The 14,610-nt window shown below is 36.2% G+C and overlaps 1 protein-coding gene across 5 annotated transcripts in view; it reads left to right on the top strand.

Annotated features, from left to right (window-relative positions):
• The window catches only part of HMCN1 (hemicentin 1), a 450,903-nt gene extending 436,665 nt beyond the window's left edge, over window positions 1–14,238 (top strand). For 3 of the 5 annotated variants that reach the window (XM_058539863.1, XM_058539862.1, XM_058539867.1), the window contains 4 exons: window positions 946–1,296; window positions 4,928–5,047; window positions 11,129–11,255; window positions 12,797–14,238. In XM_058539863.1, coding sequence (XP_058395846.1) covers window positions 946–1,296; window positions 4,928–5,047; window positions 11,129–11,255; window positions 12,797–13,163 — 965 coding nt within the window. In that variant the 3' untranslated portion in view covers window positions 13,164–14,238. The remainder of the gene's footprint in view (window positions 1–945; window positions 1,297–4,927; window positions 5,048–11,128; window positions 11,256–12,796) is intronic. The other 2 variants (XM_058539864.1, XM_058539866.1) reach the window with 2 other exon arrangements.
• The last annotated feature ends 372 nt before the right edge of the window (window positions 14,239–14,610 follow it).

Raw genomic sequence — 14,610 nt, 5'->3', positions numbered from 1 at the left:
TGATAGTGACCTAGCAGAATGAAATGTGTTCATTTGTTTACTACTTTGACCTGAAGTTGGATGTCAGGCATAGGGCTGGGGGATAAATCAATGAAGAAGGTAGGGCCATTGCCTTAAAGAGATTAAAAATGTTAATTTTAAATTTTGCCTACTAAAACAATTTTTAAAGCAAAATTTGCTACTTTTATTCTACTTATTCATGTTGTTTTCTTTCATATACCACTGTGGTAATGAATTAAAGAATTTGGTTTTGATATCTGGTTTTCATTCACTTTTCCAATTTACAGGAAGAGTAGCAAGTACATACTCTGTGTTGACCTAGGAATAAAAAGAAAAATAATTTTCTTTAATTTTGTGGACTTTGTGAGTTTATATCTTAGTAAGAAATGATTCTCTGTCTTCATTTTCTTTTTAAAAATGTTTTGTAAAAAAAAAATGTGCTTGGCTTGATTATTAATTAATACTTATTGATTGAAAAGAGACAAAATAAAATAAAAATGTTTGTAGTTGTACGAACATTCCTGCATCTGACACTTGTAATTGTGTGAAAGATTAGAGACACTAGTGATCAATATTATAATTAAATGCAAACTAGAGATGTGATTGTGTTCTTTCCTCCACTAACAGAATTAAGGTCTATATTAACTTTGAACTCTTGTTTTTCTGGATTCCAGGCCATGTTTTTCCATATGACCCTTTATGTTTCTACTGTACATGTGAAGCAACCTTTAGGGAGAGTCATAGAATCTTTGTATATATTTATAACTGAATGATTAAAGCTTTCTCAAAAGTTCACAACAGTTAAGAACTTACTATATTCTTGGCTTGGAGGGTAACATAATGTCTTCAGTTTGTTTCACAGACTGATTGTTTATTTCTGTGTTTTGTGTGTGTATGTGTTTTTTTTTTTTTTTCTCTTTTTTATGTATCATGGCACACGAGCAGACATTAATGAATGTGAACAAGTGCATAAGCCTTGTGCATATCAGTGCTCCAACACCCCCGGCAGCTTCAAGTGTATCTGTCCACCAGGACAACATTTATTAGGGGACGGGAAATCTTGCGCTGGATTGGAGAGGCTGCCAAATTATGGCACTCAGTACAATAGCTATAATCTTGCACGGTTCTCCCCTGTGAGAAACAACTATCAACCTCAGCAGCATTACAGACAGTACTCACATCTCTACAGCGCCTACTCAGAGTATAGAAACAGCAGAACATCTCTCTCCAGGACTAGAAGGACTATTAGGAAAACTTGCCCTGAAGGCTCTGAGGCAAGCCATGACACATGTGTAGGTAAATGTCAGCCATATTACATTTCCTTTCTGTGGGCTCACTTATGGGCCAGACTCTAAGCATAGGACAGCACCTGTGATCATGGGGTGTAGTGAATTACATCTGATCTCAAATCTGGGATGACTCAAAGTTTCAAGACATTTACTCTGGCACCTAAAACTATTACAAAGTTTATTTAAATAAATGATGTATTTACATGTGTGCATTCTGACAATTTATTATTTTATATTGACAGTTTCTCTTTGTTGATCACCCCTAAAAGTGTTACTAAATTTAATGCTATATAGAAGTAAATTTCAGTGGCATCCAGAATATGGTTTTTTTAAAAAAAGAATATGCATGTTGCCGCATAATATAATGCCATCAGATTATGCCTGTATCTGATTGATGCCAAAGCAGTGGGTTAAAAGTGAAAGCTACTCCGTCACCTTGTTCTATATCACAACCAACACTGCGTTAATTGTTGTCCCACACTCCCCATGGAATTTCTCAGTTTGATTATTTTGTATATATACGTCACTGAAAAGATAATGTGAGCCAGGACAAAATTCAGTTGCTTCCATCACTCTAAAATGTGTGCTTTCAATATCTTCATCTAAACTCAGAAGTCTGTAATTTGTTTGCAAAAGTGAAGTGTAATTTCCAACTCAAGAATTGACACCTTGTTTTCAGTTAATTTGCAAGCATTACCACTGTCGTTCTTTTAACTCAGTTTTCTGTGAGTGTCCACAGTTTGCATGTCATTGACCTATGCACCAAGAGGAATTAGCAAACACAATTTAACCCCACTATTTATTAGACGAAAAAAGAAGGCAAGGAAGAAAGGGAGGAGGGAGGCAAGAAGGGAGGGAAAAAACAGAAATTCTGGTTAAATTGAAAGACCCCTATGCCAACCTCATTTTCTTGCATTTTTCTTAAGTATTCTACTTGTTCCTTATTCTCTCTGAAATACGCATTCTGTTAAACATTTCTTTTAAACTTTAAAAAACTTCTTCTCCTTCTGACTTCAATTTTTGTCATTTTTTTTTTTTTTTTACCCTTCTCCAAGCCCTGTTCCTGCATCATTATCTTCTCAGACATGCTTCCTTAGTCACTCTTAGGTGGACCCAGTTTCTCATATCACCTCTACTTGGCTGGACCCTCAAACCCTCTGGATACTTAACCCTAACCTTTATTCTTCAGATTCACATTTTCCTAGAACTTTTCTGTTTAGATGTCCTAATGTACCTGAAGCTTAAAATGGTGCATACGAAGTCTTCTCCCTGGGATCAGCTTCCTAGAATTGTAGACAGTGCTAGTTTCTTTTACTCTATGAATTTCAAACATGAATGCATTCATTAATAACTCTCTTGTCCCATATGGTCAAACACTATTTCATTACCAAACCTGTGGACTCCACTATCCTTGCGAGTGTGTCCAACACCACTCTCAGCCTGCTCCAAACCGTTCTGAGTGTTGGTAATTTTTCATGCCCACAATTTTGACCTGACTCTGTGATAGTTAAAACTTTTTACTATTCTTTTATTGACAAAATTAACATCTGACATTTTGTCTTTCAAAGTTTCTTCTAAATAGTCATTCCCACTGAAGGGTTTTCATAGCTTCTCATCATCCCACTCTCCACTTTCATCTTAGATAAGCTCTTCTCTCTCTTCTACCTTTCCTCTCCAGCCCAAAAATCTTAGTTTATGCTCTGATAAATGAATTAAATTACATCTCGCCACACCATACACCATCTAGCTGATTTCTTCTAAATCATCTGAAGGTCCAAATCATTTTAGGAAACTCTTCCTGATTAATAACCCAATTCTCTATCTCTTTATCACTATCTATACTCTGTAGTTTGATCATAGCAGAGTCTTATAAATGTTTTCTGTGTCTCTGTGTTTATATTACACTAATATTATGTTTATAAGAATTATCTTCCCCAAACCATCTATCGTTTGAGGCACTACTGTTTCAGAGTGAGGACCAGTCTTGGAGAATCTAAAGTAAACTTCTATAACTAGACAATTACTAGATATTTTTTAATTTGGGGAAATTAATAGGCTTAAACGTTTAGAAACATTTCTTAAAATAGGGTGAGTATTTTATAGTGTTGGTCCAAATAAAGAAATTTACACTAAGATTGTAGACAGCTTTGGAATTATGTAACAAGAACAATTTGCAATAAACACCAAATGCCTTTTGTTAACCATCCGGGATAGACAACTTACAAAAGATGCACATTAACACTATGAAATTTTGTTAGACTTGAGCTAAATTTTAGCTTTTTAAGGAATTGTTTCCTAAGCTTAACGGAAAAACTGAACATTGCATTGCTTCTCAACACAGAAATCACACTTGGGGCTACTTTAAAGTTCATACTCTGGGAAGTGCAATGTTGATTACTTATAGTTCAACATCATTTACATTTCTGGTGTTATTTTAGGTTAAAGCAGATTATAAAGGGAAAAGGTAAAAATAAGTCACACAGTTCTAGAATGAATGCTTTGGTTAACTAAAATGGGGCAAAAACATTGACAAACAAATATTTGATGAGTGTTTATCATTAACAGATTTTGAATCATTGCAATTATATTCTGAGCATATGCAAAATGAATAGATCCTTTTGCTCTGAGTCATTTCCTAGTTTTCACTTTGTCTTCTCTTTACCTCCCTCCTGTAGCACTCCTGCTCACATTTCATGTCCTGTTCTCCTCTTCGTTCTTCCACTGGTTGGTGTATGCTCAGGGACTGGAAGCAAATTTTAATATTAGTCAAAGCAGAACACAATTGGAGCAAGAAATTTGAGGCCTCCCAAGTCACATCCCTTATCCTGAAAGCAAATATCAATTAATTTTTAATTATCATCTATTCTCACTGTCCTTTTTATTGCTGTTTTCTTGGCATTGTTTAATAATAGCAGATAGCTCTTTATAATTTATAAAATGTTTTCCCATGTATTACTGTATATGAACCTTCCAAGAAACCTGTGAAGTAGGGAGATAGTATCAATGACTCCTTTTGGCAGAAGAATCCCCTGAAATCTTGAGAAGTTAAGTGGCCTGCCCAAGGTGATAGCAACTATATGTGTGTAGTTGCCATTAGCACTTTACAATTGTATGAAGTTTGATGAATATTACTATCCCTAAAATAAAAACACTTCCGTTTGATGATCTCTGTGTATGGGAAGCTATGCATGGCTGTTGGAAAGAGAAAGGCAGCTAATGATTAAATAAAATAAAAACTAATATTTTTTCCCAATTAATCTCAATAGAAACTATCTTTTAGGTAAATTCTCCTATTCCGTCAAGAGTTTAGTACCTTGGTGGTTTACGATCTCATACGAATTTGCTTTGTCTGTCATTCCAGTGTTACTTAACTAATATAGAAATTGGCCAGTTTGGGGCTTCAGCTTATATATGCTTATACACAGAAGCGATGTTCGTGTTTTATAATATAGTATAGTTTATATTGGATTCCATTTGAAACAGATCCTGATATAAAACAGCTCTGAGCATTTAAAACACGAATATAAAATTACTAAGAAGTTTTTTTATTGTATATCAACAACTTGTTTATAGTTGGTTCTGTCACACTTTTTGTCTTTCTTTTACATGATTATACACTCTGCTTTCTTTCTGCACAGATATTGATGAATGTGAAAATAGAGACACCTGCCAACATGAGTGTAAAAATACCTTTGGAAGCTATCAGTGTCTTTGCCCACCTGGCTATCAACTCATGCTCAACGGAAAGACATGTCAAGGTAAGAAAACGTTGGGATGTTTATTCCTGCAACTTGGCTTAAAACCAGCTTAGGAGAGTGTGAGAAATTAGGTGTTTTCTTTTCATGAATAATTATTCTCCTAGTTGCTTTGTCTTCTTTCCCATTCCCTTTGGTCAGACTTATCTTTAAACATTGCTTTTGCAAGTAGGAGAAACAATGAGAAAGCAATTAAGCAAAAGAAAAGAGTTGAGAAACATTTTTAGTATGGTCTTCCTAAAAGGAGCAAGAGTGACTAAACAAGTCATATTCCATATTTTTAAAACTAAATGGGAATAGACCCCTTCAAACATTTTTTCACAATTTAGCTAAGATGGAAGGGGAAATGGGAAGAGTGCTCAGTAAATTTACTTCAGTGTTAGGCATTATTTTATACTTTGTCTTAGTGATCGGTGGGTAATTGATTAAATAATCCATTCATTCTTTGAGTCTACAAATGATGAGAAACAATCATGTGCTAGCATTGCAGGATGCAAAAGGTTTAAACAGATGAATAATATACAGTCTCTTCCCTTTAGAATCTTAGAGTCTAGTGGAGACAGGCATGCAAATAAGTAGATAATCAACATACAAAGTTATAGGGGTCGCAACAGAGTTTTGGACAATGTATAGTGATAGTAGAAAGAAAAAAATATCGATTTCCATAGTACCCTCTTTACACAAAAGTGTGAAAGGAGCATTGTACTTTGATGAGGTGTAGTACATTGCAATGTGTACTTAGATCAAAAAGAATATGAACTTGTATAAATCTTTAAAAATCTCCTAAAAAACCCCCTCAATTTTGTGGGCAAAATCTAGGAATATTATGTAGGTCTTAATAAGCCTTTGAATTTTATTAATTTCTGTCATCTGCAAACTCTATACTTTTCTAAATTATAACAAATAAAATCTCCAAAAAGAGTGCTTTATCAGTAGCAATCTAATTTAGATTGAATTTCCTCTTTCTATGACGTTCATAAAAGACTTGCTAGGATGCAGCTCATGGAAAATGTGTTCTGGGAGGCAAGACCAGGACAGACGATGACTTCACTTGAGTTACTCTGAGCCTCCCCACCCCTACCCCACCCATTCCCCATTCACACTCCCTGAGAGCCCCTATTGTATCCTGTGGGCTGGAGAAGGAAAGTGAACTCAATAATAACCTTTGCTCCCAGCCATCAGTCACCAAAGGTTTATTAAGAACTTACCCTATGCAGAACATTTTACTGAGATTTGAAGTACTGAAATAATGTACTTACATTATAGTCTTACGTTTTTCCAAAACAACTATTATCTCATTTTAATCAGCAGTACAGCTTTGTCAAGGGTAATAATTTGTACCCATTCAACAGATAATAAAACTATTTCTCAGAGTGATTATGGGAGCCTCAATGTCGTAGAACAATCAGGAACAAGGGCAGGACTTGATCGCAGATCTCATAATGTCTGGAATAGTCCTTTCTCTCTCCTATGATGCTGCAAACACCAGAGTCACTGTACTGTGGCAGCAGGGTGAGGTGAGCGCATTTACACTGTCTGTGTTTTATAACTTTCCCCAGCTCTTCAACCCAACAATCTTTCTGAAAAGATGGCAGTGCGCAACATGAACACTATACTTCCTGTAGTGCACCAGGCACCAAGGAAGGAAGCGGGGTAGATACTGAAGCATTTAGAATAAGCAACCGGACTGCAAAACCCCTTAGCCAGAATTTTAAGAGTTATGTTGTGTCATATTCTCATTAGAGGATTTTTCTTCTTTTCTAAATTTCGCCAGTTTGTTTTTTAATTGCCCTTGTCACTCATTCAGTTCAAAACATTTTTCAACTTTCAGTTGTGCTTCAGAGAGTGGAAAATGATGTGAACAAATCAGAAACAGGTGTCATTTGAAATGGTTGCAAGTTAAATAGGTTACATATTTTTTGTGGTTTTAAAAAAGACATAAGAGAAAACAATTATGCCCTTTAAAGACCTTTAAAGAATAACTTCAAGTCTTTTTATAGCTTTAGAAAGTGTTTGAGGCATTTATGAGAAACAAGAGACTACTTTTCATTCACATATGCATTTTTGAAGCTTTATACATTAGTGATAAAAACGCCAGTAATAAAAGGGAAATTAAAGTGAATTTGACATTGAACAAGGACAGACTCTAGTCAAAAGAGGAAGTCACCAGACTGAAAAATGAAAAACAAAAAACACAACCAATCATGATGTGCTCAAGAAGTGGAGAGGAGAAACTAAAAGATCTTTATGCTAATTTTAAGCATTGCTAATCTATTTCTAAAAGTTTTAAAACATATATTGGCATTGCATTTGAATGAGGGTTCTAATCTATCCAAGTTTTAAAACCGTAGTCCATAATGTTTATCAAGAATCTGAATTACTCTATACTTTCTATGAGACAAATGTTTCAAGTACGCTTATCCTAAATTTTTTTAATGTGTCCAGAAGCGCTTGGTTAAATGCACTCGTATGTTCTAGAGCTATTAATATAAAAGTTTTTCAGTTCATCTTGGTATTCTTTTTTTGTAGCAATAATATTTATGTTATAAAATGCCTATGCTTTAATTTCTATCATAATAATTTTCTTATTATCTTTCCTAAAAACCAGACATCACCACATTGTCAGTTAACAGAAAGCAACATTCTTTCTTCATCTTTTCTGGCTTCTTTTTTTTAGACCAGTGAGTCAAATGAATGAGCAGAGTGAGGAGACTGAAGGCCTATAGGGTGCTGAATCCTGAGGAGACAGTAATAGACAGAAGACAAAGGTGGGCCACCTGCCCAGAAGCTCAGATAGTTAAAGAAAGCTTTTCTATGGGAAATGTACATTATTATGGAACTAAGAGCAAACACTTTGTATATTAGATTCTGATGTTTCTTTATAGATTCATGTTCAGCCAATGAAAATCTGCAATAAGGTAGCTGCTCTTATTATGCATACAGACATGTGTCCAGATTCTGGTCTCCATGCTACCATTTTGGTGGTCGCCTGCAGCCCATTGGACTCCGTGTTTCTGCATGAGTTCACTACAGAAGTTAGAGCTAAAATGAAATTTGGAGGATGAGTGTGAAGGGAATGGTTTCTTATGAGAGAAAAGAAGATAAGGCTAATTGAATTTTTTTCACATTTTCCTAGAGGGCTTTTCACTTCATTCTGAGACAATCTCATTTTGTCAAGGAGATGAAGCACCTCTGACAGATAAAATCATAATTAGAAATTGGTTTGCAGAGACAATAGGCAAGACTTAACTGAAATAAAAACTTGTTTCACACTGTTTTCCATTCCTGTGGGAAAACTAACCCTAATATAAAACAGAGAGAAAGCACATTATGTCATTGTCAGCACATCTAAGTAACTAAAAAGTAGAGTTAAGTGATTTACCCCATATCATTCTAGCTCAATATCTTTTTACTCTGTGCAGACTATTATTAAATTTAAAGAATTACATTGTCTGTCATTTCCTTACAAAACAAAATATATTAGGAACTAAATCTAAAATGTTCATTTTATTTATTTTTTTACTTTATTTTTTTATTTATTTATTTTTTTTGTGAGGAAGATCAGCCCTGAGCTAACATCCATCGCCAATCCTCTTTTTTTTTGCTGAGGGAGATTGGCCCTGGGCTAACATCTGTGCCCATCTTCCTCTACTTTATATGGGATGCCGCCACAGCATGGCTTGACAAGCAGTGCGTCGGTGTGCGCCCGGGATCCAAACCTGTGAACCGTGGGCCACCACAGCAGAGCATGCACACTTAACCGCTATGCCACCAGGCCGGCCCCTAAAATGTTCATTTTTGAGTCAGAAACGCAAATGGTAATTAATTCAGAAATAAAATTTGACATGTATTGTCCATGATTAATATACTGTTTCTTGGAATTTCTTCTCCTTTCTCTTTTTTTCTCTGTTGCTGAGGATGTTTTGCCCTGAGCTAACATTCATTGCCAATCTTCCTCTTTTTTTTGCTTGAAAATTTGCCCTGAGCTAACATCTGTGCCAATCTTCCCCTATTTCGTATGTGGGTCACCACCACAGCATGGCTGATGAGCGGTGTAGGTCTGTGCCTGGGATCCGAACCTGCGAACCCGGGCTGCCAAAGAGGAGTGCGCCAAACTTAACCACTAACTACACCATGGGGCAGCCCCATTTTTTCTCTTTTTTTATATAAATATTTCAAGTTATTTAAGAGTTCACAAAAGAACTTCACAACTTTAACCAAAGTCCAATATAAATACCATTATGCAGATACCAAGTCACTTACAACTATGAAATGACATAATAGTTACGCATACCCATTACACATACCCATTACACATACACATACCTACCCTTCCAAAAAAATTTTTGAAAACCTTATATTTCACTCATTCTTTTTAAAATTGACCTGTAACATTTCCTATCATGTTTAAAATAGTTGCAAAGGATGTGAATTCTGGCGTTGTTATTTGATATGCATGTGCTTTAAATATATTTTTGTCAAAACTTTGGAGCTGCAGACTTAACTCACTCAGTGAATGGAGAATGACCACTATATAATTTGAAAGTCTGTACTCGTTAAACTAACCAGATTGACTATCAGAAAAAGTCTAGGGTTATTTTTCTGTTCAGTAAAAGTGTTAGTAGATATTCCCATAACAACCAGCTCACTTCTGAAATCTAATTTAAAATAGAGAGCTGAGACCATTGGTTTATAGCCAGGATGAAATAAGGCCTGCCACCATCAATATGCATTAGCAGTGTTCTCACCTTCCTATGTACCTTGAAGTGTTTCACACCCAGGTATCATAGACTAGGGATTAGTGGAAACCTTTCTTTTGTAAAGGAGAAGAATGTAAGAGGGGAGAGGGGAAAGGATAACTCCAGGCCACAGGAAGTTCTCAGGTAGAATGATTTTAGGAGAAGAACTTATGGCTAATGAGGATCTGGATGGAAATTAATTCCCTGAAGTATTTGCCTTCTCTTGTACTGCTGGAAGACTTTCATGCACCACAAGGGAATGCAGACACCACAGTTTGAAATTATTGCTCTAAAATATGGTTCTTAACTTTGGGATCTCAAAATCCCTTAAAAATTTTGGACTCTATGGACCCTCTTTCCAGAAAATCCATCAATGGATCTCAGTCTCACTCTGTCTCTGTCTCTGCCTCTCTCTTTCTCGCACACACACACACACTCACACACAAAAACATTTTCATTCACAGATCCCCTGATGCTCAAATATGGACCCCAAGTTAAGAACCATGGCTCAAAAACACTCATTTTCGGAAAGCTCAAAGAAGTTTTATTTAGCTTCATCTTGAAGGTTCTTAATTTTAGTGAGTTTTTATTTAACAAATTTGTGTAGAAAACAAGAAAATAAAGAGCATTTCAATTGCATATTACCCTAGAGAGAGCCATTACCCTGGGGAGAGCATCTCCCCTCCATAACAACTGAGGATGGATTCTGCACAGTTCAGATTTCATCAAACTTGGATTGTGGTTCTTGGGTCATTCATTTGATCCTATTTTTTTCTTTTTTCTGTCTTTCTCCACAAGATCTAACTGACCTGTACAAGCTCTCTGAATTTATAACTTGACTCCTTTCATTTCCACTACACTACCTCCCACTCAACAATTTGAACTTATAAAACAAAATACTAGGGAAGGATCACTCACATTTTAAAGAGATTCTTCACTTTACAGAAAGGTTCACAAGTGCCTTTTAAATTTTTAGCTTGTTTTTAGTGAATTTAAAGTATTATTTGCTTTTCAAAACTCAAATGCACTCTATTTTCCAAATATTAAAAATACTGGCGAGTTCTTAATAGCTTCCCTTCTACTTTATAGCTCTTATTTTTCTATGTCCTCGCACATTTGTTAAAAACAACAACAACTTATCCTCAAAGCAATCTGGGAAATAGCACGCTGTGTATCAGGATCCCTCCTCACTTTGTGGTTGAAGATGTTAGGTACAGCTACTGAGTTCATTCATGGGGAAGAGAAGGCTAGCCAACGAAGTTTAGGCGAATGTCCACAACACCTGCTCTGATGGCCTGTTCTGACCCGCGTTGCTGATGCTGCACGTTCCTTGTGCTGTTGGCAGATATTGATGAGTGTCTGGAGCAGAATGTGCGCTGTGGGCCAAACCGCATGTGCTTCAACATGAGAGGAAGCTACCAGTGCCTCGATACACCCTGTCCACCCAACTACCAACGGGATGCTGTTTCAGGGTATGTCTTGCCTTCTCTTCTCAGACATGTTTTTGAAAATCCTTCCTCTCTCCTCTTGACCAACAAACCCTGTCTGTAGTCATGTTTAACTCACAGGAAGTCGGTGACCCCAGGGAGATGTGTAGTTACAGTGTGTTCCTTCTACGTGAATGGGCAAGAAATGAGCTCATCGTGCAGCAGCCCCTGCAGCCTAAACTATCACTTCTGGCTGCCAAGGTTTCCCGGAACAGTCTCCCCAGTACATAATCCACCATGCAACATCTAGAGTTCTGCTTCAGCAGTGAGCATTTTGTAAGGTGATAGAGCCTGCCTTTCTTTGAAATTTTCTAGTTTCTGTTTGTGTTGCCTCACAGTTTTAAGGGCTTTCACGGCTTAAAGCACTCCAAGAAGAGCCTTGGCTGTTACTGTGATGACTCACTGTGACTCTATGAGGGAACAGAGATGAGCAGGGATGAGTCAATAGTCTGCCCATTCATATATCGTCTTGCCTACATTTCCTACTATCTGAAACACTGTCTTCTCTCTCAGTTCTGCATAAATTACTCTTCTATTTTCTCCCTCCCCTTACAGAAATGTTGTACTCTGTTCAGGTACCCAGTTAACATGATGCTTAAAAACAGAGATAATGGTCATTGTGAGTAGGACCTGCTAATAAGAAGGTGGTTCTGAAACCAAATACTGGCTAGAGCTCACACTGCTTTTCCTCTCAGCAGTGGCCACCAGGTTACTGTAACATGATCAAGTGTGGGCTGCTCAGGATCCACCAAAAACCTATTCGTAATTGGTCTTAGGGAAATAGGAAGGGGAGAGAGAAGATTAAAAATGTAGACTTATGAAACTTCTAAAAAATACTATGACTGAAGAATCCATAACTTTAGAAAATAGTCCTTTGTGCATTTTTTAAATCTTACTCTTTATTACCAGTGATTTCTGACAGACGATTTAAAAGTCATGATGACTCAGAAACAGCCAATCTGGGCTCTGGAATAAGAAAATACAGTATTTTTAATCAAAAATAATGTGGAAGACAAATAGAAAGGGAAGTATTTTTTTCCCCCCAGGAATCCTAATTGACATTTTATTATGTTTAGAAAAATAAACCAAATATCAATATATTCTATGTCAGCTTTCAAACAGTCTTAGAATAGGAGTTAACATTTTAAAATTGCTTGTGTTCCTCTCTTTAAGAAGTATTTGTTTCCAATATATGTGCAGATGATTCTATTTCCAGAACTGACTTTTCATTTTACAGAAACTCTTGTGGTACTCATACTTCTTTACTTCAGCGGTTCAAAAGCTTCTGATTTTAATGGAGCTGAGAGATAGCTATTTGACTCTAGACCAGCATCCTCTCATAGCCATCTGGTGTCTGGTTTGAGTTAGTGACATAGAGCATGGGGTGAGCCTTATTGTTCCTGCAGTCAGACTGTCTCCTGCCTCTAATGCCTAAACGTTGTCATGGATCATGATCTCCTGCATCATGCCTTCTCCTGCTTCCAAGCCAGATAACTATATGTGGTTCGTGTGTTTGTTGTCCTTAGGTTCTGCCTCAAGAATTGTCCACCCAATGATTTGGAATGTGCCTTGAGCCCATATGCCTTGGAATACAAATTTGTCTCCCTCCCATTTGGAATAGCCGCAAATCAAGATTTAATCCGGCTGGTTGCATACACGCAGGATGGAGTGATGCATCCCAGGACAACTTTCCTCATGGTAGATGAGGAACAGACTGTTCCTTTTGCCTTAAGGGATGAAAACTTGAAAGGAGTGGTGTACACAACACGACCACTACGAGAACCAGAGACCTACCGCATGAGGGTTCGAGCCTTATCCTACAGTGCCAATGGGACCATTGAATATCAGACCACATTCATAGTATATATAGCTGTGTCTGCCTATCCATACTAAGAAGTTCTCCAAAGCCTAATCCACATATTTAAATTGCATTAATCATGGGAATCAAGTCCCCTTCCAGTCTCCTGAACAGTTGCAATCGTGGTAACTTGAAAATGGTGCTGTGCTGTTTTGCGTGCCTTCCTTGGGACTGCTGAGATATTTTCATGATCCCACCATGGTCATATCTTTTGGTAAGGTCTAGAAAAGTCCTTATTATTTTCTTTATTTATTACACTGGAGCAGTTACTTTCCAAAGATTATTCTGAACATCTAACAGGACACGTCAATGATGTTTTATAGTAGCATAGTAGTTATTATTTTCCTTAAAAAAAAGAACCAAAAATAACTATAATAATAATTCAAAGCCAAGTAGATATTTTAGCATTTGACCATTTTTAAAATAATAAAACTGGTTGCTATGTGTTTTGGTCAAAACTTATTAAGTAACTTATGAAGACGCTTTTTAAAAAAGTATTGATACTTTATAATAGAACTTATACACCTATTTTCACTTTGAGGAAAAAAAGCAACACCACTCATTTTAGAAATATAGTACGGCTTCTAGAAGGTTAGTGTGATGCCAAATGGTGCTCACGTTGATTGAACATCCAAAATAAGGATATTATTTTCAATGATTTTGTAAAATCAGCTGGAACGACTTATGATAATAGAAAAAAAATATTACTTTGTCCTCGGATGGTTGTTCATGGCATGGTTCTTTGCCCTATCATTTTGATATAACCTTCCATTCAGTTAGCTCCATATCTTTTACAGTCCAACATTTTTTAATTTTCCTATCAATTGGAAATAATTTTTTTAAAATACCAATGGGACAATTTTCTTTGTTTTTTCTTAAAAATCTTGTATGTTCAAATTAGCATAAATGTTAAACGTCAATACACTGTACATGGTGGTAACAGACTCTAGAAGCAATTGCCAAGATGTATTCTATTTTTATGAAGTGTATATATATTACCTTAGTTTGTATTTTCTACATAATTTCTTGATGGACACTTTTATGAAATTATTTTATAAAACAAAAAACAATGTTACAGCAAACCAGCCTAAATAAAATTTTCACATCCTTTTTGTTAACTTTTTTAAAAACTAAAATTTGTTTCCTGTTACAGCTATAACAGATATTAAAGTTCATAGTCACACACACGTGTGTGTGTATGTCATACGTTTCTTGATTTAATCAACAACAGCTTTTCAGATAGGTAGTCTTATTATTCATGTTTCATAGGTCAAGATCCTAGGATTCAGATAACTTATGTAACTTCCTTAAGACAACACAGCTAATTAGTGGCAGAAATGTCATACCTGCTACCTCTTATGACTCCAAATCTTTATTGACTCCCTCTTTATTGCATGACGGTTTTCTCCCTTACCTAAACAGTTTCTTTATGTCTCGTCTCAAGTGAATTCATCTCCTGCCTGTGATAATAATAAACTAGTG

Source organism: Diceros bicornis, chromosome 4 (genome assembly GCF_020826845.1).
Source record: "Diceros bicornis minor isolate mBicDic1 chromosome 4, mDicBic1.mat.cur, whole genome shotgun sequence".
NCBI lineage: Eukaryota > Metazoa > Chordata > Mammalia > Perissodactyla > Rhinocerotidae > Diceros > Diceros bicornis.
The sequence above is the reverse complement of the archived record's forward strand: the minus strand, read 5'-3'. Positions and strand labels throughout refer to the sequence as shown.